Below are 26,444 nucleotides of genomic sequence, written 5' to 3' on the forward strand. Positions count from 1 at the left end.
CACAATTGACTGAAATCCAATCTTCAGTGGAATTGCTTATCTCTCTTCTACTTCCTGCTGATGCCAAAAAGGGGGAGAAAGTAATTAAGTCCAAATGCAAGGATGACAAGACACTGCAAGGAAAGGATGATGAAAAAGATGACCAAGGAAACTCTGGAATGGGTGGAGGTCATAGTCAAGGTAAAAGATTCTCATCAAGAAATGCTGAAATTGCAAGTCACAGGATAAGTTCTGATACTGGGAAGAGAATAAGTTCTGATACTGGTAAAAGAATAAATTCTGATGAACTTCTAGATCTTGATGAAGAAATGTCAAGACAGTTATTTCTTCAAGAAAATCCAGGAATGGACTTGGAAAGTTTAAAGGAAGAAGAAGCTAGACTTAAATTAAAGAAAGCCACATCTAAATCTGAAGCTTCTGGTAAAAAGTCACTTCCAAAACTGAAAGGTATTGTGATTAAAGAAAAGGCACAAACTGAAGCAACATTTGCTAAATCACAACCAAAGATAGATCCAAGATCCAAGGGTAAAGAAAAGGTTGGTGAACCTGTTAAAGTTTATGTACCTCCTGAAGATGAAGAAATTACTGATGACAAAGATAATCTTGCTATGACTTCAAGAAAAGTTCTTAAAACAACCTCTGACATGGCTCAAGTTGTTCAGAGTCAAGAAATTAAAAGTTCTGATATTCAAAAGAAGCAAGTAACCTCTGACACAGCTCAAGTTAACTTGATATCAGAAGGAAGATCAAAAACACTCCTACCGGGATTCACTAAAGCAAAACAAACTCAATCTTTGAAGACTACTGCAAGTCGTTTTGAAGCTAGAGTAGTTACTGGAAAGGAAGCAAGAGATAAAACTGGATTGGGAAGTGCTGATGAAAGAAGAGTACACAACACTACCAATGATCCAACTTCCTTGAGTGAACCAGGTATTGGAGCAACTCCTGAAAGATTGAATCAACTGGAATCTGTACAAATGGTTTACCATACCTACTTGAAGGAACACATCTTGTTGTATTTCATGACAGATGGTAGGGTATATCATATAAGACAAAATGCCATTCCATTGAAGTATTTTGAAGAATTGGAGCATGTATTATTCTTACTTCAAGTGGATGACAGATTGACAGGGACTGCTGCAAACTATTTGAAAGAACAGATTCAGAGACAGAAAAGACTTTATTCTGTTAAGTCTGACAGCATATATGTTCCAAAGTACAGAAATCACAATGGTGATATTGTTGATATGAAGCCTAATACTGCACAGATCAGAACATATCTTGGTATTAAGGGGCTTGAGTTTAATCTAGAGTCTGACAAAGCTTATGTTATAAGACTAGATCAGGAGTTGAGAAAAGCAAAGATTAATGATCTCAGAGCTGCAATATTTCAAACTGGTGAAGATACTGCAGAGTTTAAAGATGTCAAACGGAGAATGATTGATGAACTCAGATATGCTGAGAAATGTTTGTTGAAGAATTATCTCAGAACAACTCCTGACATCAGAGAGATCAGAAAATGATGAAGCCAAGTCGAAGATCTACAACTGCTTAAATTCTGATGTGTATACAGACTAAAGTTGTTATCAGAAGTTGAATTGGTAAAAGCTTTAAGGACTGTAAGTTGTAGTTATCTTGTCTAATTCTCATGCATTTGTACTTAATGTTTTTGACATCATCAAATATCTGTTAAACTTGTATATTTTGCTAATTTACAAGTTGGGGGAGATTGTTAGATATATTTGATAATGTCATGGCTAATATGTTTTATGTTTAGATTTCAGATCTTATTTGAACAGGACAAATCAGTACTTAACTGATCAGTACTTATACTGGACGTCAGGACTTAAGGGATATCAGTACTTATGTTATCAGGAGATAAGCATCAGGAGATAGATATCAGAACTTAAGTGCTGAAGGACGATCAGATAAGGACAGTAGCTGATTAAAGTTAAGAAGATCAAGATAAACATAAGAAGAGATATGCATGAAGAAGGAATTCCATTAAAGAATGGAATACTTGGAAGAAAAGATATCTGATTGATATATATTAGGAAGCAGAATTATATTCCATATCAATTAGCGATTATCTTGTAACTGTGTAATATATAAACACAGACATAGGGTTTACACTATAAGTGTTATCATTATCGAGAATATTATTTATTGTAACCCTAGCAGCTCTCGTGATATTTTGTTCATCACTGAGAGATAACAGTTTCAGTTTGTAACAGAGTTTATTGTTTCAATAAAGTTTGTTTTCTGTTACTTAAGTTCTTGAAGTTCGATTTGATTGTAATAAACACTGTATTCACCCCCTCTACAGTGATAGTGTGACCTAACAAACTCCACCACAGCTACACCACCATCGCGGCGAAGAATCCAGACACTGTGTCGTGTCGAAGGAGCGCCCCGCCACCAGGAGTTATCACAATTATCTTTAGTACATCATCACAATGAAAAAATGTTATCAATTTTGTATTGTGATTCAATGCACAAAACCAGCAAGTCAAGTCATTTTTATTTTAAAGATTTTAAAGTGAAAAGGATTGTTTAAGTAAGAAATCAGAGTTATCTTTTTATTTTTCTAGATTAACTAATAAAAGTTGTTTTCTTTCAGAAAAACTAAAAAGGTTGTGCAAATTATAAATTATATTTATATTTTATATTTTTAATGATACATAAATTATACATAATATTAAAATTATGCAAACATATATTTATTTATAGTTAAAATATTAAATTTTACCCTAAATATCTTTAAATAACAATTTTTTTAAGTTCAAACAATTAAGCTCAATAGCTCATGTAATCAAGAATATATGGAATAAAATTTTGAATATAACTTATAAAAATATTAATTACAAAGAATATTGTAAGTAAGTATTATTGTAAAAATCGATAATCAGGTCTAATATTAAACTGGCGATTTAGTATTAATCGAAAATCAGAAATTAATCGTAAGGATTATTCGGGGTAAAAATCGGGTGTATTTTAATATTAAAATATTATTTAATAATATGATTATGATTATATTCTTTATTGCATAAAAAATATATATTTATTATATCATAAAGTTTATAATTATTCCTATTAAAATGAATATAGTATTTTAATTTTAATTATAATAAACTATTGTATACTACTTGAGGAAAAACTTAAAAAATATAAGAATTAATTAAATTTTATAAATTGAATAAATCGAATATCAAATAATCGGGAATTTTTAAAACGTGAGTGACCCAAAAAAGGGAAATACCAGTAATAAACAAATACAGGGGCAGCAGCCAATAGTTTGAAGTCTTGGGGTCTTCATCATCATCGTCGTCTATTAAATCGGCTCATCAGCAGTTGCCCTTGTTATCATCACCCTTTAATTTTCTCAAAACCCTCCGAGTCCGATGGCTTCGCATACAGTGAATCGATGGCTCAGGCCCGAGGTTCATTCACTACCCCCCTCATATAGATCTGTTGGTTGTTGTTAAGATTGGAATATTAATTAATAAATAAATATATATATGTATGTTTTTTTGTAATTACAGGTGTATCCGCTGTTTGCGGCCGTAGGTGTAGCCGTGGGAATATGCGGTATGCAGTTGATTCGTAACATCTCTGGCAACCCCGAAGTCAGGTATTCCTTCCCAATTTCCCTTTCTTATATCTTCATAGCACCCACGATCTATTGTAATTATCGTGAATCGGACTTATTCGATTGAGGTGATTAATCGGATAATCGAGGATTTAACAAAAGTTTTGATCCCGCCCATACATTAGAATATTAGGAGTATTTAATAATACTAGGAATTTCTATGAAGGATTAATGCTACTACAAACATTAGTATTAGGACTGTATTAACTTTTGTACCCCGTTTATAATTTTGGGATCCCTTTTTTTATTTCATTTTGTTACCACTACTTCAAATTCCAATTACGATATCTCAATTTAAGTTATAATTTAATAAGTAGATTACATGCCTTCCTTCAAGAAAGACATTTGAGATTTAACTACTTGGTAAAAAAATGCCTTTTTATGCCGATTATTGTCAGCAAATATTCATCCTTCAACATACTTCTATTATGCCAACTCTAAAATGTTTTCCCGATTGATTTCCTTGTAATATCTTCCAAGAGGAAAACTGTTTTCTGTCTTGAAACTTTGAAGGGAGTAATCTTGATTATGTCTTTACTTTGATCCTGCTTTTTATAATATGTCATGTACTTGTTGGCATCTCATTATTTTCAAGTATGATCATCTAAATAAAAAGTTTAGGCTATCACCTTTCCTTCCTAGTATTTTATTTATACAGGATATTCCAATGTACCAAACTACTTTTGAAGTCTTCCTTATTTGCTAAGAACTCTACAATTATAAACCAGATATTCACATTCTTATATTATTGTACTTTTTAACATGTAGAATGTTTTTTCATGCACGTATGTTGATATTGGCTATACAGTTGCTGATACACTTCGATTTCCTTTAAAAAAAATCAGGGTGACCAAGGAAAACAGAGCTGCAGGAGTGCTGGACAACTTTGCTGAAGGGGAGAAGTACTCTCAACATGCCCTTAGAAAGTTTGTCCGAAACAAGTCTCCAGAGATCATGCCGTCTATCAACGCCTTCTTTGCCAACCCTGAAGATTAACAGACCGAAAATGAGGGTTTCAAATTGTTAACATCGTCCATTGATTGATAAACACTATTGTTTGTGCTATTGAAATTTAAACCATTTATCTGACCCATAAACAAAGTATGGTTGGGTGATTGTGGAAACTTATGCTTGAATAAACTTTATGCAGGAATTCTGGAGTTCTTGTTTAAACTACTCTTTTGCAGATGATATTTGCTAATTGTTTCTTCATGACTGTTGTTTCTTAAGATGTTAGTTAATGTTCTCTTTAAAAAAGTAATGCTCTTTGATAAGACCCTTTGAAGTAGTTTTAGGAGCCGTTTGTTCACAAGAGAGGTTGCTAGTTATTAGTAATTCATAAATTAAAATCGTTGGACGATTTAATTAATATATATCTGTTAGGCCTAAAGTAGGATTAAGGTTTATTTTTTTTAGCCCAGATCCGTTGTATATATTAATTTTATTTTAGCCTATTTCCTCTATTTCAATTTATTTGACTTTTTATGTTTAAATTAACTCAATTTTGACTGAAAACTTTAAATAGTATATACTCAAAAAAATTTAATAATTATATCATTAAAAAGTACATGTAATTTATTTTAATATGCATTTTTTAGTTTTTTAAAATAATAAAATATTGATTTTTAATTTACGGTCAAAGTTGAGTCAATTTGATCACAAAAAATTAAGAAAGATAATTTGAAATGAAGAGAGTAATTATTTTTGATTTGAATAAGGGTAATTAACTAAAAATGAAGGGACGGAGGGAGCATTAAGTACAGATATAGATGGCATTAAGAAATTTAATTTAAAAAACACAATATACCACTCAACAACCTAAATCAGTTTGATTTTTTCTAAATGTTGACAATGCCATTGATTCAAGTTGCCATTGTGCTTCTTTCTTTTTGTTAATGTTGATTCAGCTTGCAGTTTTTGCAAATCGTAAACATCAAGAACTGTTTTCAGAATAAATATATAACAGCAACGGTCATATGTTCCTTTAAAACAAAAAGGAGACGGAACAAAATCTTAAAATTTTGAATATGAACTGTAAGTCTGTAATACAGGAACTGTAAACGTTGTCACTTTTTCACTCTCTAGATAAGAATAAATTAAGGGAACCAATAATCACATAAATCCTTAGTCAATAGAGAACCAGCTGAGCAAAAAAAAACCAGAATATAAACTATAGCCAGAGCCCAGAAGAAAAATAAAACTATCAATTTAATCCACAGTGGTCACCTGTTGCCACTCCCCATCAACAGATTCTTTCCACAAAGTGACATTGTTGTCCCCAGCTGCCACGGCCAATAAGTTTCCTGTCAAAGACCACGAGACCCTCCAAACAGGAATCTTAAAGTCATTCAAAATCTTGCCTTCCCATTGATCACCTTCCTTAGCCACAGTCCAAATGACAACTGTGCAATCCTGTGATGCACTTGCGATTGTAGTCTTTGGAAGCCCCAAGTTTGGAGCCCAAGCTACATCTCTCACCCAATCCTTGTGCATCTGAAGGGCAGGGAAGCAGTCCATCTTCCAGGTCCCATTAGAAAGCTTCCACACCTTCACAGTATTGTCACAGCCACCTGAAGCTAACTTCTGAACGGGATCCAGCATACCAGATCCAACCAGAGCACCAGGTGCCATTGAAGGGGCCCATGAAACTGACGTTACTCCTACAGGGTGTGCTTGATCAATTCTTGAGGTATCCCAACCACCATCGACTCTGCCAGTGAAGACTGATATATTCCCATCTGAAGAACCACAAGCCAAGCAAAGGCCAAGTTCATGAGGGGCCCAAGCAATAGAATTCACAGATGATTTGTGGTCACTGAATACATGATCTTGCACCCACTCATTTTGGTTACCTTCTTTCCATATTATGACTTTACCGTCATATGAACAAGAAGCCAGGATGGATCCGAACTTGGGATGTGCCCAAGCAGCCTGCCAGACTGGACCTTGATGACCAGTCAAAGTAGCAAGGTGCTGTGAAGTACCGCTATTACTTACACCAGTTATTTTGATGGTGCTATCGGATGAAGCTGTTGCAACGCGCTTTCCATAGTAATCCATGGTTACATCATGGATGGTGTCACTGTGGCCTGTTTCAATTTTCTGTGCAGGCATTTTCACTGTATAAAGATTCTTTATATAGCTGTGAAGTGCTAACTTTATTTTCCAAATTCCTACACATGAACGATTAGAGAAATTAATTTCATTCAGCAAACGGTCTGTAATAACAATTTAATAATGAGTAGTTACTTTCAGTGCTTCAATGAAAATTACAACTTAATCAACAGAACCAGAAGCATGCCATTTATGATGTAATTTTGAAACTGTTGGCAGGAAAAGACTACTTCAAATAGCTACATGAGTTTATTGTGAAAATAACATTAATTCACAGTTAATAGTAACAATAGAACAGACTTTAAAAACGTAAATTCACATGACAGGGCTGGGAGTCCTTACTTAGTGACACTCTCTAACACACATCTGAGTATCTGACACTTATTTATACATGCCATAGTTTATACAGATATCTCTGAATACGAACATGCCGAGCTATGAAAATGTAAATGTCACGGTTCATTGTGAAACGACCAACAACTTTATAATTCAATCATTATAAATCTAAGACGCAGATATAGAGAAAACCAGCAAAAGAAAATCATCTATCATTACATGTGAGAAAACTTATAAATGTAGTACAGCTAATTTTGCTTGGTATACATGTACTCTGTTTTTATTTATCTTTACTGAGTGTAGACTTTCAGCAAGTATGCAACTTGATTATAGTCCTGACCTATAACATTCCTTGTCATAAAATTTTTATAAATTGATTCATATAGCTGATTAGCAAAACAGTGACGAGGTCTATCAGGTATCTTTAAAATTTCTTATTTTAACATCATAAAAATTCAATTACAGAGCTGACAAGCAATAAATAACTTGTCTATAGTATTTATATTAAACAGAATCAGAACCAACTTCATATTATCACATTGTCCTAAGATATTAAACACACAATTATTTTCCACTATCATGTGACTGATAAATCCCACTACTTTATATTTTGTACCTCAACTCACAGTATCGTAACTCTTATGTTGTGTTTGGTTGGCGAATAAATTGGGAGGGAATGGAATGACATTTGTACTATTTTAGGGGTAGATGTTTATAATTTATGAAGAAATGCTCCACTGTCTATCCAACTTGTTTTCTTCAGATATCTATCATGAGTCATAACACAATTGCACACCTTCATTAACTTTCAATCTTTCCCTCCTGCCTCCGGTGTTTCCCCTTTATCTTTGTTCACAATTTTCATTCCATTGCAACCTCCCACCAAACAGAGTATTAAGTTCTTGCCCGCTTTGTATTTTAACATCATTTTTCTACTTCCAATGCAACACCATTATATTTTAACGTACATAAAAAACACAGACATGTTACTGACAGCTTCCAAAGTAACAGTTTATCTGTAAATAAACCATTTTCTATGACTTAATTTTATTATTCACAATAAAACATCACAAATTTATTTTCTATTAAAAAATTAACTGCGCCCTACTGTGCTGCCACTTCCAGTTCAAACACAAACTCATATTGAGTAGAAGATCAAGCTTATCTTACTTCATACTATTTTTTCAGAACATAATCCATCCACTAAAGTCTAGAACAAGGAATCAAAGTTGGAATATCCAAATGTAAGGGTACGTATAATTAGTGTTCAATCAAATATAGTAATAGTCGAGGCTTCAAGCCTAGCTGAGGCATGATCAAGTATTTATAATTCCGGTGATTGACCTATACCAAAAATACTTTTTATTAGATAATAAACCTTCACAGAAAAATTAACTTATCACTATATCCGGTTTTCGACTGATTACTAGAGAATATGATAAAACCATCGGAAACATAATAAATAATTACTAGTATGTAACGACAGGTGTGTGCAATATACATATAATTCAAGTTAAAAAAATACGAATCAAAGAGGAGCAATTACCTAACGAATCAGACTATAAATCTATAATCAATTAACAATGACGTATAGTGTAAACTCGCAAAGACAGTAACCTCAGATCTAAATAATTAATCTTGAATCTTAATTATTGTACAATCGGAATAAGTGATAATAATAAATAAATCGACATACAGAGATATACGATTGAAAGAACTACAGAGAGAGAGAGAGAGAGAGACCTGTGAGATCAGGGAAGATAAAGGATACGAGAAGGGAGCAGAATGAATGAGGAAATACAAAAAAGCGTGAGAGCCGTAAATATTCTTAAGGACGTGTTTGGACAAATTACTAAGGGTGATCTTAAATGCCCATTAAATTTTGTTCCATGTTCTAATGAGAAATTACTACAATATCCTTGTACCAGTTATGATTAGTAATTAAATGCACTTTGACTCTTGCATTTTGTTCAAAATATTATAATTATGATATAAAACTACTCATGTTAAAATAATTATTTATTTAAAAAAGAACTCCTGAATTTAAGTCATAACTAACATAATAACTCGTGCGAGATTCGCATCATTTTCTAGAGTTTTTGTAACACCCCAGTCCTACATCGAGGAAATTTGGGACTTCTGTTCAGTTTATAAGGCAAAATACTACTATTATGTGCACCAATAAATCATGATCTTTTGGAGGTCTGTGTTGGGCTTGTCGTAACCCAAGTTGGCTGCACTCTGGACAGTATGCTTTGGCTTATTTTCGGAATCGTAATCGGGATTTGACCTGGTTTTCGAAATGTGCTCGGGATTTGACCCGGGTTGTCACATATGGTATCAGAGCCGACTCTCGAAAGCTTGATGCGTCAAGTTGCCAGAGGTGGGGACACGAAGGCTGGTGGTATTATCCCACAATGGCAAGAGGTTCGGAGGTGTGGACACGAAGCCAGCCGGTATTATCCCACAATGGCTAGAGAGGTACGATCTTGGTCCTATGGGCTATATGTTCGAGCCTGACGAGGACGTCAGGAGTTTAAGTGGGGGAGTTTGTAACACCCCAGTCCCACATCGAGGAGATTTGGGACTTCTGTTCAGTTTATAAGGCAAAGTACTACTACTATGTGCACCAATAAATTATGAACTTTTGGGGGCCTGTGGTGGGCTTGTCGTAACCCAAGTTGGCTGCACTCTGGACAGTATGCTTTGACTTATTTTCGGAATCGTAATCGGGATTTGACCTGGTTTTCGAAATGTGCTCAGGATTTGACCTGGGTTGTCACAGTTTTTTTTATGTATCATGTAATTATAATATTTTTAGAGCAATTCCAACAATATCCTTATATAGGCTCTTGAGTCAAATTTTGAAGATAGAGATAAAATTTTCCTCCAACAAGTTTCATGTCCTTCTCTATAATATTATGAGTTTCGAATGCTTCCTCACTTTTAGGAGTGAATATTCCCTCAACTATTATTATATTATATTTTTCTTACCACTTATTTTATATTTAATGAATAAATATAAACAGGGTAGTAAATGTACGTTTAAAACGAAACGATTAAACTTAATCTGTAGAATGCCGTTAGTATGTTTACAAATAAAAAGGTAAAAATTAACATACATGTTGAATAAATGATTCATTTAAAATAATAATAAATTAAAATATAATTTTTGGATGGTATCACTAAGAACAAATTTAATTTGTTTCGGCAATCAAGTACTACCTTCTCTAGGAGCAGGAAGTTCAAAAAAGAAAAAATACTTAAAAAAAGTAAAGTTATATTGAACTTTTTTTTACTTGGGGAAAAAGTGATACTCCTATGAGATCACCAATTCAGGCTTTTGGCTCACTCTGAGAAATGTAAATAAATTTTTGGGCTCAGTCTTGCGGCATACAAATAAAATATATATTATACACACCTATGCAGGGGAATGATCAAATAGAAATTAAAATTAAAATAAAAACTATAAACTAATCTAAATCATTAGAGCAAATACACGGGTTGAATTAAGAAAGTAATTCAGCAGCTATATTAATGTTTCAGTGTAAAAATGTAATGCATCGCCTGTTTTTTGGCTCCATCAATTATTGATGGAGTATCAATTCATCACCCTCTCCATCAAATATTGATGGACTAGCCGATGCCATCAATTAGTGGGGTTCATATCTACTATTCTGTTTTATTTGCTTTGCACATGGTTTTGTGGTGTTTCAACGGCTATACAACGGCTACAAATTTCTAACAGCTATTTTTCTAATTTTTAACGGTAATATTTTGTGGCCTATAAATTACAAATTTTAGATTCACTTATGACATAAATTTTTACACACTTCTATTTTTTTTTACATATTTTCTGTTTTATATAAATACATATACATATTTAAGAATATGGGTAATAATTGGATCCCTTGCGAAGAGTTACAATTATGTGTTTCGTGGGCTCGACAATCTGTTGATCTGATCACCGGCCGATATTCGAACAAAAATAATTCATGGGGGCGAATTCACGAGGATTATGCAAAAAAATGGTGTGGCACTCTGGAGAATCTTCATGCAGAATCACGTTCAAGGGTTGCTCCTGACTCGCATTGGGCACCATTGAAGAGAGCACTAAAAAAATGGCAATGTGCAAAGAATCAAGCTAGTAGTTGTAGTGCAAGCGGAACCAATTTGGTAGATGAGGTAAATTTATATATATTTTTTAAATATATTTTTATATTATTCATGTGCTAACTTAGTATCCAAAATTTGTTATTTTTGTAGATAACTCAGGCTCAAGGACTATATTTCAAAGAAATGAATAAGACATTTGATAAATGGGAATGTTATGAAGCAGTTGCGGCACATCCTCAATTTGTAGACGTTCCCACTACTTATCCTCCATTTCAACAAAATTTTCCAGCACAAACGGAATCACCAATCAATTTGAATAGTGATGATTGCGTTGATGAAGAAGGTTTCACAACTCCATAGTCTAATCGAGAAACAGAAAGTCCTTCTAGTCCAGTTAGACCGATGGGAGTAAAGGCGTCCAAACATGCAAAAAAGAAAGGAAAATCACATATGACCGAAAAAGAAGAGATGTCTATTGCTATTTTCAACAATATGCAAAGTCACCAAAAACAACTAGTGGAGGCCAACATCAAAAGAGACGAGGAAACCCTTCAAATGTCGAGGGAGATGTTAGAACTTGAGAAACAAAAAGAAGTAAGGCAGAAAAAACTTGATGCACTAGAAGAAAGGAAAGAAGCAAGATTGGTAAAACATGATGCTATTGCAGAATTAATGGAGCAACATGACAATGGATACTAGCCAAATAACCCCTGATACGAAACATGGTTTAAAAGAAAGAAGGCTGAGATCATGGAACAAGTGAATGAGACTACTACTTGCAGTGCTTATGTTCCTCGCTTTGATGATGATTTTTATGATTAGATTTATCTATTATGTTTTTAATTCAGTTATGTATCTGTTTTTTAATTTCAACCATGTTTGTTTCTTTTGAATTCAATAAAATAAATTTATTTAAATCACCAAGTAGTACATTTCAAGAGATAATAAATTGACAACTACTGATTAGCTTCTATTGCCCAATTGTGCTCCACCAAATCATTTTGAAGCATTATATGGATATAAGCTGATTCCAAGTTCTCAATACGCTCCCAAAATGCTTATTGATTTCTTCCATTTCTTTGTACTGGTGTAAAAGAAATTCGAACTCCATTACTATCTACCGTACCACCATAAACCTGTGATACTGATGGATTTATTAGATCTTCTTCCACTGACTCTACAAATTCATCTTCTACGAATTCATGCTCGACTATCATGTTACGCAATATGATGCAAGTTATCATGATGCTTCCAAGTATGGAACGCTTATGCATCCGAGCACCATGATGAAGAATAGCCCATCGAGATTGCAAGTTACCAAAACACCTCTCCACGTCTTTGCGATATGCCTCATGTTTCTTAGCAAATAATTTTTGTGATTGAATGGCAGAATTTGATATAGTTTTACAAATGTTGAATACCTCAGATAAATTCCAACAGCAAGATAGTACGCATTATTGTATCTTTTTCCATTGACGTGAAACACCGCCGTTGGGCTATTTCCTGCAATGACTTTATCAAATACTGGAAACTATCCTAGAACATTAATATCATTTTGAGCTTCAGGCACACCAAAAAAAGCGTGCCAGACCTAAGTGTCATTAGAAGCAACTGCCTCTAGAATGATAGTAGGGCGTCCTTTTCGGCCACCATAAGCCCCGCCCTACCCGCTTGGACAATTCTTCCACTCCCAGTGCATACAATCGATACTTCCAATCATACCAGGAAATTCTCTTTGTTCACCCCTTACTAGAAGCCTTCTTAAATCTGCAGGTGTTGGAGCACGAAGGTACTCTCCACCAAAGAGTCCTTCCACTTGCTAACAAAACTTTTTCATACACTCAAGTGTAGTTGATTCTCCCATTCTACATATTTTGGCACATTGATCAGCTGCTGCATCGTAAGCTAGCATTCGTAATGCAGCAGTCATTTTTTGTTGGGGTAGCAACCTCAATAATTCAATTGCATCTGCTTTTTGATGCCAGTAGGAATCTTGAGTGCAAAGGTATGTCATGATGTTATTGAAAACATGAGGGCGCATTTTATACCTCCGACGGATGTCGCCTTCACTGAAAGTTGGACGATCGACGAAGTAATCTTCCATGAGATTTTTTTCTCTCGATAGCCTTTGTCTATTATGATTGGATGATTTGTCAGGCCGTGAGCCGTGTCCTTGTGGTTCATCTAAAGTGTTGATGAAGTTCATCACCATTGTCGATTCGGTGACAATGGTATTCATGATTTCAGACTCTTCTTGACTGTGTTGTTGCCTCTGACTCAACAATTTTTTCAATGCATTCATTTTGACAAAAAAAATGTAATGATTTTGAGATACTATAATCAGAAGATCAAGATATTATTTATAAACAATTTTTCTACCTACAAAATTGGATCAAGACACGTGTCAGAATACGATTTAACGAAAATCTTATCAGAAATTTAAATTTATCCACAATCTTATAAAAAATTTAAAATTATCCAACGAACTATTATTGGTTATTATTTGTGGAACCATTAAATAATAGAGATGGAATAAAATTTATGATATATAATTTAATTTTTTTATTTGATGAAAAGTAATCGATGAATTGATGGAGTTATGTGGGTGCATAAAAACTAAAGAAAAAAGTAAATTTAGTGTGAATAGTAACTAACTCCATTAATTGAATTGATGAATTGATGTCCATTAGGGTGCATATGCTCTTATATCAATGTAATCTAATGGTCCCCTAAAAAACATAAACTCCAACTAATCTGCACCCTATCACACACAATTTCAGCTTTTCTCCTTCATTTTTAATTTTATTTTTCCCGTCAAATGATAATTTTTTTTAAAAATTCGACTTCACTGTATTTTTCTCCATCTCTCAACGATCGATTTGCATACCACATGTGTTATATTTCGAAATATTTTTTAAAAAAAATAATTTGATTTCTAGTTTATATTCTAATATTTTAAAATTACTTCAAAATATAATACATCTGATATGTAAATCAATCGTTGAGAGATGGAGAAAAATACAGTGAAATCGGATTTTTTAAAAAAACTTACCGTTTGACGGGAAAAATCAAATTAAAAATAGAGGGAAAAATCTGAGATTGAGTGTGGGAGGGTGGAGATTAGTTGGGTGTTGTGCTTTTAGGGAGACCATTGGATTAGATTGATCTAATGGTTTAAATTAATTTCTAATTTCTATTTTAATTTGGGTTTTTATTTGATCATTGCTATATATATAGGGGTTACTCCAATAGAAACCAATTTAGAATATAAACTAAAAACCAAATATTTTTTTTTAAAATTAATTTGAAATATAACACATATGGTATGCAAATCAATCGTTGAGAGATGTAGAAAAATACAGTGAAATCGAATTTTAAAAAAAACTTACGGTTTGACGAAAAAAATCATATTAAAAACGGAGGAGAAAATCTGAAATTGGGTGTGGGAGGGTGCAGAATAGTTGGGAGGGGTGATTTAGGGGACCATTAGATTAGATGGATCTAATGGCTTAGATTGGTTCCTAGTTTCTATTTTAATTTTAATTTGTATTTGATCATTCCTCTCTCTCTCTATATATATATATTTTATAACCCGTCCAAGTACTCGCGTCTTTAGGAAGATAACAATAATGCGTGCATTCTGTATTCGCAAGTTTGAGAGTGAATATAAACTTAGGAATGTGTTTTTGTCATAACGGGGATCAAAAACTTTTGCTGAGTAATTTGTTTCAAGAAAGATGGCCAAATTTTTATTATGTTGCGTGTGGATTATGTATCACAAGTTTGAGAGTGTAAGTTCGTGAGCTTGATTTGGTCATCATGAGGATCGCAAGATCTTTATCGGAGAGTATCGTAATCATAAATATAGTCATGCCAAGGATTTGAGGCTTGTTCACGGTGTTTATTACACCCGGATTACTTCAATAAAAACCAATTTAAAATAAAAACTAGAAATTAAATTATTTTTTTAAAAAAACAAATTCGAAATATAACAGATATGATATGCAAATCAATCGTTGAGAGATGTAAAAAAATACAGTGAGATCGGATTTTTAAAAAACTTACGGTTTAACGGGAAAAATCAAATTAAAAACGGAGGGGAAAAACTGAAATTGAGTGTGAGAGGGTGCAGAATAGTTGGGTGGGGTGATTTAGGAGGACCATTAGATTATGTAGATCTAATGGCTTAGATTAATTCCTAGTTTCTATTTAATTTTAGTTTGTATTTGATCATTCCCCTATTACTCCCTCCGTCTCACTAGGATATTTACGTTACTATTCGGCACACATTTCAAGACTTTTATAAATTATAGTTTTATAATGTTTTTTCAAATTTTTTTTTAAATAAAAGTTTAAACATAAATTTTTTATTCATAAAAAAATTTAAAAAAATATATTATGAAACTATACTTTAAATGAGTATTGAAAAGCGTGCTGAAATATAATATTGCTGTAGACGAGACCCAGGTTTAACCCGTTTCTTCCTGAAATCCCTAATTTCATAATATCAAAAACCTAATTCAACGGCAGCGGGCGATTTCAGGCGATTTCGAGCGATTTCAACATCTACTCCGGTGATTCATCTACTCAGGTATGATTCTCATCATCTACACACACGTATACATACACATAGTTACATACTACCGCAATGACCCATTGCTGCCTCCTATGGTGAGATTGTTATAACAATTGCGTGATTCAGACTGTTTGGAGTTATATTTATGTGTTTTTCTAGTGATATGTTATAATTCAATTTAATCGAAGAAGTTTTGAGATTATGATATGCTTTTACTGGTGGTTTGTGGTGACATTATGTAATTGATTTTGGATGTTGTAGCTTAGAGTAGATGTGAGGTGTTTAGAGCAATGTTTACGGATTGATTGTGCAGTTTAAAAGGCTGGTTATTAAATTGATTTCAGATGATATAGCTTGAAGTAGATACGAGGTGTTTATGTTTATCGTTATGGATTAATTGTGTATTCTACTCTGTTTGAAATAGAGAATTCTGTAATCGTTTTTCTCAGGTTATTTTGAGTAACTCTTTTGTTTATGTCTTTATATAATTCGAATTATTTGGATTGCGTTGTTGTGAATTTGGTTGCTAAAATATTATACGAGCAGAAAAAGCCTTGTATAGATTAATCTCATGCCTTGTATATTCTTTATTTTGGTTTTTAAAAGTTTTAATGGTTAGTAGTAATTTGACTCGTTTGTGCTAATTAATGGTTCGAAATGTACTAGTAATTGTTTGGCATAGTAAGTTGAGATATGTTATTGTGATTAGACAGTAGATGGAATGTTTGTTGATTGATTGATTGGTTGTGGCTAGCTTATAAATGAATGAGTCATGCCGATTTTTTGGTAGGACTTAAAATGGAAAATAACGATTCTATAAATGTTTCGTGTTTAAGTTGGGATTATATAGTATTTTTTATTGTGCACTTTGCAGTTACTATGGAGAATGAGTGCGGGCCTATTGTTAGATCACTCCTGATAATGCAGGATGATCATATTAGTACTGCCATATGGGCGGGAGGTGTGCGGGATAAGCTGGATGTAAGGCAGTACACAGCTAATCATCAGCAGTGGATACTTTCGGATTCCCAGCGTGAGTTGCTGAGCCAATGGGGTTTCTCGGCTTCCACGAACAATCGTTCAGTTCCTCGAAACGATATTCGTTTGATAACGGCCTTAGTGGAAAGGTACTAATTTGTAATCAATTTTCTCATTTATTTGAATCGTCATTGGCAATGTTTGTGATGTTTGTGTATGAATGCAATTGCAGGTGGAGGCCAGAGACTAACAACTTTCACTTTCCATTTGGTGAGTTGACCATCACCCTCGAGGATGTATACATGATTATGGGCCTCCCTGTTAAGGGTCGTCCAGTTATTCATAGGGAGCTTGACGCTCCGAAGGCGTATTGGATGAGGGAATGGCAGGATGCAAGATTGGATGAGGTGGGGCGTAAAGATATGTATAGGGACGGGGTCAAGCTTTACAAATTAAGGGAACGATATGCGGAGCTACCAGAGGGGGGGCTAGAATAGGATCTTGTGGTTTACACACGAGCTTATCTTTTATACATCATTGGGGGCATATTATTTCTTTCACCGAGTCGATATACCGTGCATCCGAGGTATTTACTTGTATTTGTTGTATTTCAGTTTTTAAATTTTAGTTTATAGCATCTTAGTCCTTCACTTGTCCTTTTTTGTTGATTTTGCATATGAAGCCCTGTATTCTCATTTATTTTCAATTTGACACTATAATTCTTGTATTCTCATTTATTATCATGCCCTTATTTTGCCCTGTATTCTTACTTACTCTATATTTCCTTTGTCGCAAGTACTTACAGCTCATCCAGGATTCACCTCGGATTAAATCGTATGCATGGGGAGCTGCTGTATTGAGCTATTTGTTTAGAGGTTTGACCAAGGCTACTCATAAGAGTGCAACATCACTTAATGGATGCACGATGCTACTGATGTTGTGGGCACACGAGAGGTTGTTACCTGGTGCTCCTAAGATTGCACCTGGGGTGGAGCTTGTTTGGCCGAGGGCTTTGGCATGGGCTGAGCCGAACCCTGATCGGAGGGAGAACCCTCACCACCATACAGGTACTGTTCTTTTTTGCATATTTACTATTTGAACTCTCCTTCGAATAAACATTTGCATAATTTTGAACTATCCAATTTCATATGTTCCCTTATTGTTTTGCTTATAGGTCAGTACCGAGGGGATTTTGACCGATTTGAGATGAGTTGGCTGACATGGGAGCCTTATCGGTTATTCTTTGATGCGGTGGACTATTCTGAGGAGCAGTATGATGTCGAGCTGATGGATGCTTCGTATATGAGTCTCGGCCGTATTCCACTTATTGTCGAGTATGTCATGCCGGACAGAGTCTTGAGACAGTTCGGTATGCTGCAATATATTCCAGATGATCCTATTGATATGTCTGCTATGCGGAGGGACATGTTATCTTGGCAGAGGGACCAGCATATGACTACTCTGAGACAGTATCGGGATGAGTGGTATGCTTATCTTGATGGCCAGATAGAGCCCGTTGGAGAGGGGCGGTACGTGAGCATTGACCAGTATATGTACTGGTATAGGACCCATAGTAAGCTGAGGATTGCTCGTTTTGTGGGTGTTGATCCACGCAAGATAGTGCCGCGTGACTGGTACTCTCAACAGGACATGGTTGATGCGGTATGTTTTAGAGTTTAGTTTAATATTTGAATCATGTATTCATTTATTTCATTGTTACATTTTTATAGGGTGTTTAGGTAGATGATTAATAGTTAATGATTTGTGTAGCTTGACTGTGGAATGAGGACATTGCACGCTATTCACAGCCATAATCCCCCAGACTGGTTCTATGAGTGCATTCCTGAGTTTTTGATTCGTTATGATCGAGTCAACACTGAGTGGAGGGGTCCTGCATTCAGTAGACCCATCCAAGTGCTCCTCCTTCACCGCATAAACGTACACGTGAGGTGCGTTTCATTTATGTCATTCCAAAATACAGACTACTATATTGAATGTGAATGTGTGTATGATCGTTATCTTATCGTGTTATTGCAGGAGTTTGCTTCTGATTCTCATGATTCACCTACACAGGCAGCCAATAAACGTCCTCGTCAGGTACTTACTCGAGTAAGTTATTCGAGTAGTCTACTACACCGAATTATATGTAGTTTGATCGAGTTATTGACATCTAATATAGGATGAGACTGTAGTCCCTAACGCTGCGGCTATCCCTGTACATGTCTCTCATCCTGTTCAGATTGAGGTACTTATTCATATTCGAGCATGTTATTTGCGTAGTCTAACTCTTTAGTTTTAAGATGTATATAATGTTTGATACTCAATGCATTTGTAGGTTGCTGCTACTGCTCCCCTTGCTTCACAGTCGACCCCCCTATCCGCCCCCCTGTTGTTCAGTCTGATTTTGTTCAGTCTGAGGTACTACTCTTTAGTTTTAGAACTTTACTTTTTTTTAATATGTTATTCGAGTAGTCTAACTCTTTAGTTTTAGAGGTGTATATAATGTTTGATACTCAATGCATTTGTAGGTTGATGCTACTGCTACCCCTGTTACTCCTTCTACCGAGCGCACTTTTGGGAGTTCTGAGTTGACTCCTGCTACCGAGTTGACTCCACTTGCAGGTGGCATGGTGAAATTCGGTAGTCGTAGTGGTGTTATTCCTGATAGTTTGAGGATGATTCTTGATGTACGTATATTGAATCATTCCATTTTTTATGTTTGATTCTTGCAGTACGTATTTTGAATATGTGTTTAATTTGATGCTCTTGAAATGTATTTGCAGATGGACACTGATGAAGACAAGTTGAAGGATAAACTGAGGCAGGGTGGTCCTGGGCAACGTGCTGATATGACGAGGCCATTGAAAAACAGGAAGATTTTTTGGCTATACAAGCACTGGTGGGGTAATAAGAATGATTTTATTTGGAGAGATCATAGAGGCACTGCTGAGCTTACTTGGGATTATGTGCAGACCTTAAAGCCGGAATGTAATTTAGACAACAATGTCGTGGATGCCTACATAGAGTTGTTGAAGGTTAGGGAGTCCATCTCGGGTCTGGAGCCCACGGCTAAGAAGTTCTTCTTTAACTTCAGCTTTTTCGTGCAACTGCTGTTAAAAGATTATTGCAAGAACTTGAAGGTAAAACAAAAAAGTACTTTTTAGTTCATGCATTACTAAGTTAATGATAATTGATAACTCTTTGATTTTATAGTTCATTTGATCTTTTATAATTATTTTAATATTGCAGGCCCATCCCGAAGCTGAACTTTCAGATGTGTAGTTGGCCGGTCTGCATAGTTTATATAATTCATATGCAGTCCAGCGGATTGGGCCATCATTATTGGATTATGACTTTGCTTTCTACCATTGCTGCAATGATGCTCACTGGTTTTTGTTCATTCTGGACATTAAACAACAAAAGCTCCTTTTAATTGATCCTCTAGCTGAATGGGGGGATAGTCTTAAGAGTATTTACTCTCGATATATATATGCCATGGTATTCTATGTTTTTCGTAATTACTTTACTAGTCAATTTACATACACTTGTCATTGTTGGTTACTAATTATATGAAACCAAACCTTTCTAGGAGTGCATAGTGCCAGCTATGTTGCATTACTTGGATCCTTCCAGATTTGATGGACATAAGTTGAAGGTTCATTTCGTACAGGAACGACCGATGCAGTCCAATACCCATGATTGTGGCGTGTACGTGTGCAAGTACATGGATGCTATATTTAATGGCATATCGTTGAGAGATGCTGTTTGGGAGCCTGTATTGGGTATTTGGACATTCCGGTATCGCATAGTGTGGGAGCATTCAAAAGGGCTCGCTAGACGGATAAGTGACTATGGGATCCAGCAGAGGAACATGGGACTATAGTTTATATTTTGGATTTGTTTCGGTGTTTTCTTTGTTATTGTTTATGATTGTTTTTATTGGATTAATGTTGCGTTTAGATTTGATGTTGATTGGTTGAGTTTAATTTAGATCATGATTATGGTTTCTTTAATTGGTTGTTGGTTGGTTGATTTAGATTTAGTTGAAACAGGTTGGTAAGTTATAAAAATAAACGGAAGCTGTTTTTTTTCTTAAACTATGTAAATCACCCGCAATGTTGATTGGTTGTTGGTTGGTTGATTTAGATTTAGTTGAAACAGGTTGGTAAGTTATAAAAATAAATGGAACCATGCCGTTTTTTTCTTAAACTATGTAAATCACCCGCAATGTTGATTGGTTGTTGGTTGGTTGATTTAGATTTAGTTGAAACAGGTTGGTAAGTTATAAAAATAAACGGAACCATGCCGTTTTTTCTTAAACTATGTAAATCACCTGCAATGTTGATTGGTTGTTGGTTGGTTGATTTAGATTTAGTTGAAACAGGATGGTAAGTTATAAAAATAAACGGAACCATGCCGTTTTTTTCTTAAACTATGTAAATCACCCGCAATGTTGATATTAGCAGCTTTCCAGAAAACTGGTCACAGACTTCAGCATTGAATCATTGCGGGAGATATCATATTTTACACATTTTACAGTTTAGTCACCCCCGCAATGAATCATTGCTGCAGTGGTCACAGACTTCAGCATTGAATCATTGCGGGATATATCATATTTTACACATTTTACAATTTAGTCACCCCGCAATGAATCATTGCTGCAGTGATCATACCCCGTAATGAGGCATTGCACCAGGTCATTTTGACTATTTTAAGGTCTAGTTGACTTTATTTATTAAATCAATTTTTTCAAATTTTACCACAAATACTGCATTTTGTAGTTATTTTAAGAGTTTTGGTGTTGAAAAATATTTAAAAAATAATAATATTACTAAAAACCCAGTTTTGTTAATAAAAAGGGACAGTGAGTTTTGGGTAAAACAGAGATTCCAGCAATGAGTCATTGCTGCAGTAAGTACCTCCAGCAATGTCTCATTGCTAGGTACTCTATCATTAGTTCGTATTGACTATTTTAATGTCTAGTTGACTTTGTTGATTAAATCACTTTTTTCAAATTTTTACATTAATACTGCATATTTTAAATATTTTAAGAGTTTTGGTGTTGGAAAATATTTTAAAAATATTAATATTACTAAACTCACTTTTGTTAACAAAAAGAGGCAGTGAGTTTTGGGTGGAGCAGAGTACCCAGCAATGAGTCATTGCTGCAGTGTGACCTCTTGCAATGTCTCATTGCTGGGTGCTCTGTCACTATTCTCTTACAATATTTTAAGTTGGATAATAAGAGTTTTGGTGTTGAAAATATTTTAAACAATATTAATATTAATAATAAGAGTTGGATAATATTTTTGTTAAAAATAACATTAATATGCAACATTATGTGTAAATTTAAATAACGTTAATATTATGTAACTTAAATAGAAAAGTTAAAAGAACTAATGTACTACTTGTCAATAATTGTTAGGTTAAAACCTAAAAATTTCTTCGATCATGCTCCTCCCTTAGGGAACAGTTTCTTGCATCATGTTCTCCTCCGATCACCTCACAATAATTGCACTTGCGAGGCTTGATCTTGATCTTTGAAGTTGCCGTCTCAATTCCACTTTTATATCTTTTTGTTTTCTTCCTTCCTTTAGTTTTCGACGTTGGAGGATCGAATATTGGATCATGTTGGTAGTCCTCTTGAGTTTTCGCCTTATGGGTTCTTTCTCTACGCTCTTCATCCGCAAAAGCATCTTTCAAGTATCTCTTCTCTCTATCAATCACACCCATTAAGTATTTATACCGTAAAACAGAACAACTACATGAAGCAGCTAAATCTTGAAAAGATTTGCAATATGCACCATACCTTAATGGTTGTGACGCACCATTATTACCAATACCGGGAGGAGCATATGGAAGAGGCCCCACAATTTTGTTGCCGTTCATTGTCCACCTACCCATGATGAGACTTTCCGGTATCTTGATTTTTTGTTTTTTGTCAAGATAACGGATTATGTGTTTGCAAATCATCCCGAAATGTTCAAACTTCTTACACGAGCATTCAATTTTTTCGTACATGAAAACCGTCACTCGATATTTTCTTCTGCAATTCTCCGGCAGGGTAGCCTTCTCAACCAAATACAGTTTCAACATATAAGTTCCATTGTTTTTGACACTGTTCACGATGTAACATGTACTTTTCATAAGCTCCTTTTGAAACCGTTTGAACATTTCTTTCGTGTAGATTTCGGATGCATGCATTTCTAAGGATGAGTGCAAAACTAATCTCCTTTCTAATTGTTCGCTGTCATAATCGGATTTAACCTCCTTCAGATATTGTGTCTCCAAAGCCTTTTGGGAGTTCTCAATGAATTCCTTCAATCCGTTAGATGATTGCACATATTCATCAAAAAAAGAATTTGTAGACTCGCTTCTTGAAGTTGTAGTCATGCCGGCGGAAAAATGTTGTTTCGTGTAAGCACCAATCCATTGAGTTCTAATATCATACATGTCATTTAACCAAGCATGATCCTCAAGATCGTACTTCTCGACTAATTGCTCCCATTTACCTTCAAATTTTGTAGGTGTCAACGACTTGTACACACATGCATTAAAATCTGTCTTGAACTCCGGATAATTTGTGTACAAATAAGACAACTTCTCGGGAAACTTACTACTTATATGTCATGTACAATATGTATGCTTTGTTTGTGGCATAGGCATGATCTCGGCAATGGCATTTGCCAATGCAATGTCTTGATCAGTAATAATTGTTCGAGGCGGTTTATTGTCGACGGCTTCCAACCATGTCCTCAAAACCCACTTATACGATGCCTCAGTCTCATCCCTTACAAGTGCAAATCCAAATAGTATATTTTGATAATGGTGGTTTACGCCCGTAATAGGTATGAAAGACATACAATACCTATTCATCCGGTAAGTTGAATCAAACGTAACCACATCACCAAAATTCTTGTACGCGTTCATGGACCGAGGATCAACCCACACCAAACCCCGTACACGATTCTCATCATCTACATCCACCCGATAAAAGAAATTACCAAAACTATTTTCTTGTAGTTCTCGTAGCAAAAGTAATCCACACTCCGCATCACCTGAATCAAACACTCGGCACCGAATATCACGTATGACATTACGTACGTCTTGATTAGAAAAACCAAGATTTTCAACACCCCCCTTTGTCTCGCTAAGAAACTTCATTACTTTGCCCGTCTCAATTCCCGATTTGTTAAACAACTCAATCAATGATCGCGTCATAGGATCTATGTTGAGTGATCTTTGAAAAAATTGAACTTTTTCTAGCGACACCAATTTATGATTGTGTTCTAAATCCACCGAACTAATTTTCCATTTGTCCATCTTCACTTTGTGAACGACACACATTCGAGCACCACAATTCGTTCGTGGAATTACCTCTCTAACTCGTTTTCCTTTACCAAAATCCAACGGCGTCGCTCCTACCCTTCCACCTCTTCGACAAATAAACAAACGGTATGACGGTTCATTTGTGTTTGTTCGCTTATGAGTATTCCTAATTATTATCCCGAATCCCTCTTTTCGACCATAATTCCTTTAAAATGCTTCCGCATCATCCAATGTATCCAAAATCTTGCCGAAATAAGGCACAACACCGTTACTATTCTTAAATCCATGATTCTTTTTCTCATCATTTTTCTCATCTTTAGTGGTTGTTAAAATTAGTAAATATAGAAACAAGTGGTTGTTAAAATTAATTATATACTTTTTAACTCTGTTATTATCGGAAACAAATTAAATCGTTAAAATATAATTTTCTGTTATTTAAGAAATTAAATAACTGCTTCATTGTTTCATTGCGCTGTTGTAATGAAACAATGCGGCGATATTGTTGCATTGAAACAATGCGACGATATTGTTGCATTGAAACAATGCGGCGATATTGTTGTATTGAAACAATGCGGCAGTATCTGCAACAATGTTTCATTGCACCCTAAGCAATGAAACAATGCGGCAGTATCTGCCGCAATGCCTGAATGTGGAAGGTGGTTACTACAACCACCCGGGGTTGTGGACCAAAACCCATATATATATAAGACATACATATAGATATTTATAAAAACTTGGATATATAAAGAAGGGTGTCCTTCCACAGCCACAGGTGGTTTTAACAACCACCTGCCGCATTGAGGCATTGCGGCAGCCCCTACAGCATTGTTTCATTGCAGCTAGTGCAATGAAACATTGCTGGAGGACACTGTTATGAAACATTGTTGGAGGACACTGTTTGTCTGCCTTATTTTTTCTGATTTATTCTTTTGTTAAAAATAAATTTTTAAATATTTTTTCAAACTTATATTTTGATATTTTTGAATTAATATTATAACTAAAATATTTAAATTTAATATTGAATTTAAAATTTTTGAGTGAAAAAAGTATTTTTTAATTATTTGTTCGAAATGGTATTTTCGAATTTTTATTATAACGGAATATTGTGAGTTTTATGTTTTTTTTAATATTGTGAGTTTTTTGTTTTTTTTTTAATTTTTCTTGTACTTGTCCAATTTAATTTATCAATTTTTAATTTATAGTAAACGAATATAATGCTAAAAATTGAAAATGTGGAAAACTAAAAAAAATGAAATTTTATCGATTTTTCGTTAGTTATAAAAAAATATAAAACAACTCAGCCCCCGAAATGCTAAACATTTTTTCGTAATAAATAAAGAAAAATACCCTATGCCGCCTACAACATTGTTTCATTGCGGTTAGTGCAATGAAACATTGCTGGAGGAAGTTGTTTTAAATGTAACGGTTCTTACCCGCTTTATTTTTTCTAATTTATTTTTTTGTTAAAAATGAATTTTTAAATATTTTTTCGAACTTATATTTTGATATTTTTGAATTAATATTTTAAACTAAAATATTTAAATTTAATATTGAATTTAAAATTTTTGAGTGAAAAAGTATTTTTTTAATTATTTATTCAAAATAGTATTTTCGAATTTTGATTATAACGGAATATTGTGAGTTTTATGTTTTTTTAATATTGTGAGTTTTTTGTTTTTTTTTTATTTTTCTTGTACTTGTCCAATTTAATTTATCAATTTTTAATTTATAGTAAACGAATATAATGCTAAAAATTGAAAACGTGGAAAACTAAAAAAAATGAAATTTTATCGATTTTTCGTTAGTTATAAAAAAATATAAAACAACTCAAACCCCCAAAATGCTAAACATTTTTTCGTAACAAATAAAAAAAATAGCTTCTGCCACCTATAGCATTGTTTTAATTGTGGCTAGTGCAATGAAACGTTGCTGGATAAAAAAAATAGCTTCTGCCACCTATAGCATTGTTTCATTGCGGCTAGTGCAATGAAACATTGCTGGAGGATATTTTTTAAATGTAACGGTTTTTACTCGCTTTATTTTTTCTAATTTATTTTTTTGTTAAAAATGAATTTTTAAATATTTTTTCGAACTTATATTTTGATATTTTTGAATTAATATTTTAAACTAAAATATTTAAATTTAATATTGAATTTAAAATTTTTGAGTGAAAAAGTATTTTTTAAATATTTGTTTGAAATAGAATTTTCGAATTTTTATTATAACGGAATATTGTGAGTTTTATGTTTTTTTTAATATTGTGAGTTTTTTTTTTCTTGTACTTGTCCAATTTAATTTATCAATTTTTAATTTATAGTAAACGAATATAATGCTAAAAATTGAAAA

The 26,444-nt window shown here is 34.1% G+C and overlaps 4 protein-coding genes across 4 annotated transcripts; 1 reads left to right on the plus strand and 3 right to left on the minus strand.

Annotated features, from left to right (window-relative positions):
- Positions 1 to 3,281: 3,281 nt before the first annotated feature.
- Positions 3,282 to 4,861, plus strand: LOC141712043 (uncharacterized). The gene is made up of 3 exons (XM_074514808.1): positions 3,282 to 3,440; positions 3,543 to 3,631; positions 4,495 to 4,861. The coding sequence occupies exons 1-3, from the start codon at positions 3,402 to 3,404 to the stop codon at positions 4,643 to 4,645; spliced, it is 279 nt and encodes a 92-aa protein (XP_074370909.1). The 5' UTR covers positions 3,282 to 3,401; the 3' UTR covers positions 4,646 to 4,861.
- Positions 4,862 to 5,646: 785 nt separating this feature from the next.
- LOC141712044 (protein transport protein SEC13 homolog B) lies at positions 5,647 to 8,963 on the minus strand. The gene is made up of 2 exons (XM_074514809.1): positions 8,843 to 8,963; positions 5,647 to 6,822 (listed from the first exon to the last, which is right to left on the minus strand). Exon 2 carries the CDS (start codon positions 6,761 to 6,763, stop codon positions 5,858 to 5,860), a length of 906 nt encoding a protein of 301 aa, XP_074370910.1. The 5' UTR covers positions 6,764 to 6,822; positions 8,843 to 8,963; the 3' UTR covers positions 5,647 to 5,857.
- Positions 8,964 to 13,034: 4,071 nt separating this feature from the next.
- On the minus strand, positions 13,035 to 13,517 carry LOC141714050 (uncharacterized). Its single transcript, XM_074517594.1, has one exon. The coding sequence runs from the start codon at positions 13,515 to 13,517 to the stop codon at positions 13,035 to 13,037; it is 483 nt and encodes a 160-aa protein (XP_074373695.1).
- Positions 13,518 to 22,202: 8,685 nt separating this feature from the next.
- Positions 22,203 to 24,904, minus strand: LOC141714051 (protein FAR1-RELATED SEQUENCE 5-like). Its single transcript, XM_074517595.1, has 4 exons — positions 24,888 to 24,904; positions 24,551 to 24,679; positions 23,405 to 24,204; positions 22,203 to 23,281 (listed from the first exon to the last, which is right to left on the minus strand). Exons 1-4 carry the CDS (start codon positions 24,902 to 24,904, stop codon positions 22,203 to 22,205), a joined length of 2,025 nt encoding a protein of 674 aa, XP_074373696.1.
- Positions 24,905 to 26,444: the final 1,540 nt, after the last annotated feature.

The sequence above is a fragment of the Apium graveolens genome, chromosome 3 (assembly GCF_009905375.1).
Source record: "Apium graveolens cultivar Ventura chromosome 3, ASM990537v1, whole genome shotgun sequence".
Taxonomy (NCBI): domain Eukaryota; kingdom Viridiplantae; phylum Streptophyta; class Magnoliopsida; order Apiales; family Apiaceae; genus Apium; species Apium graveolens.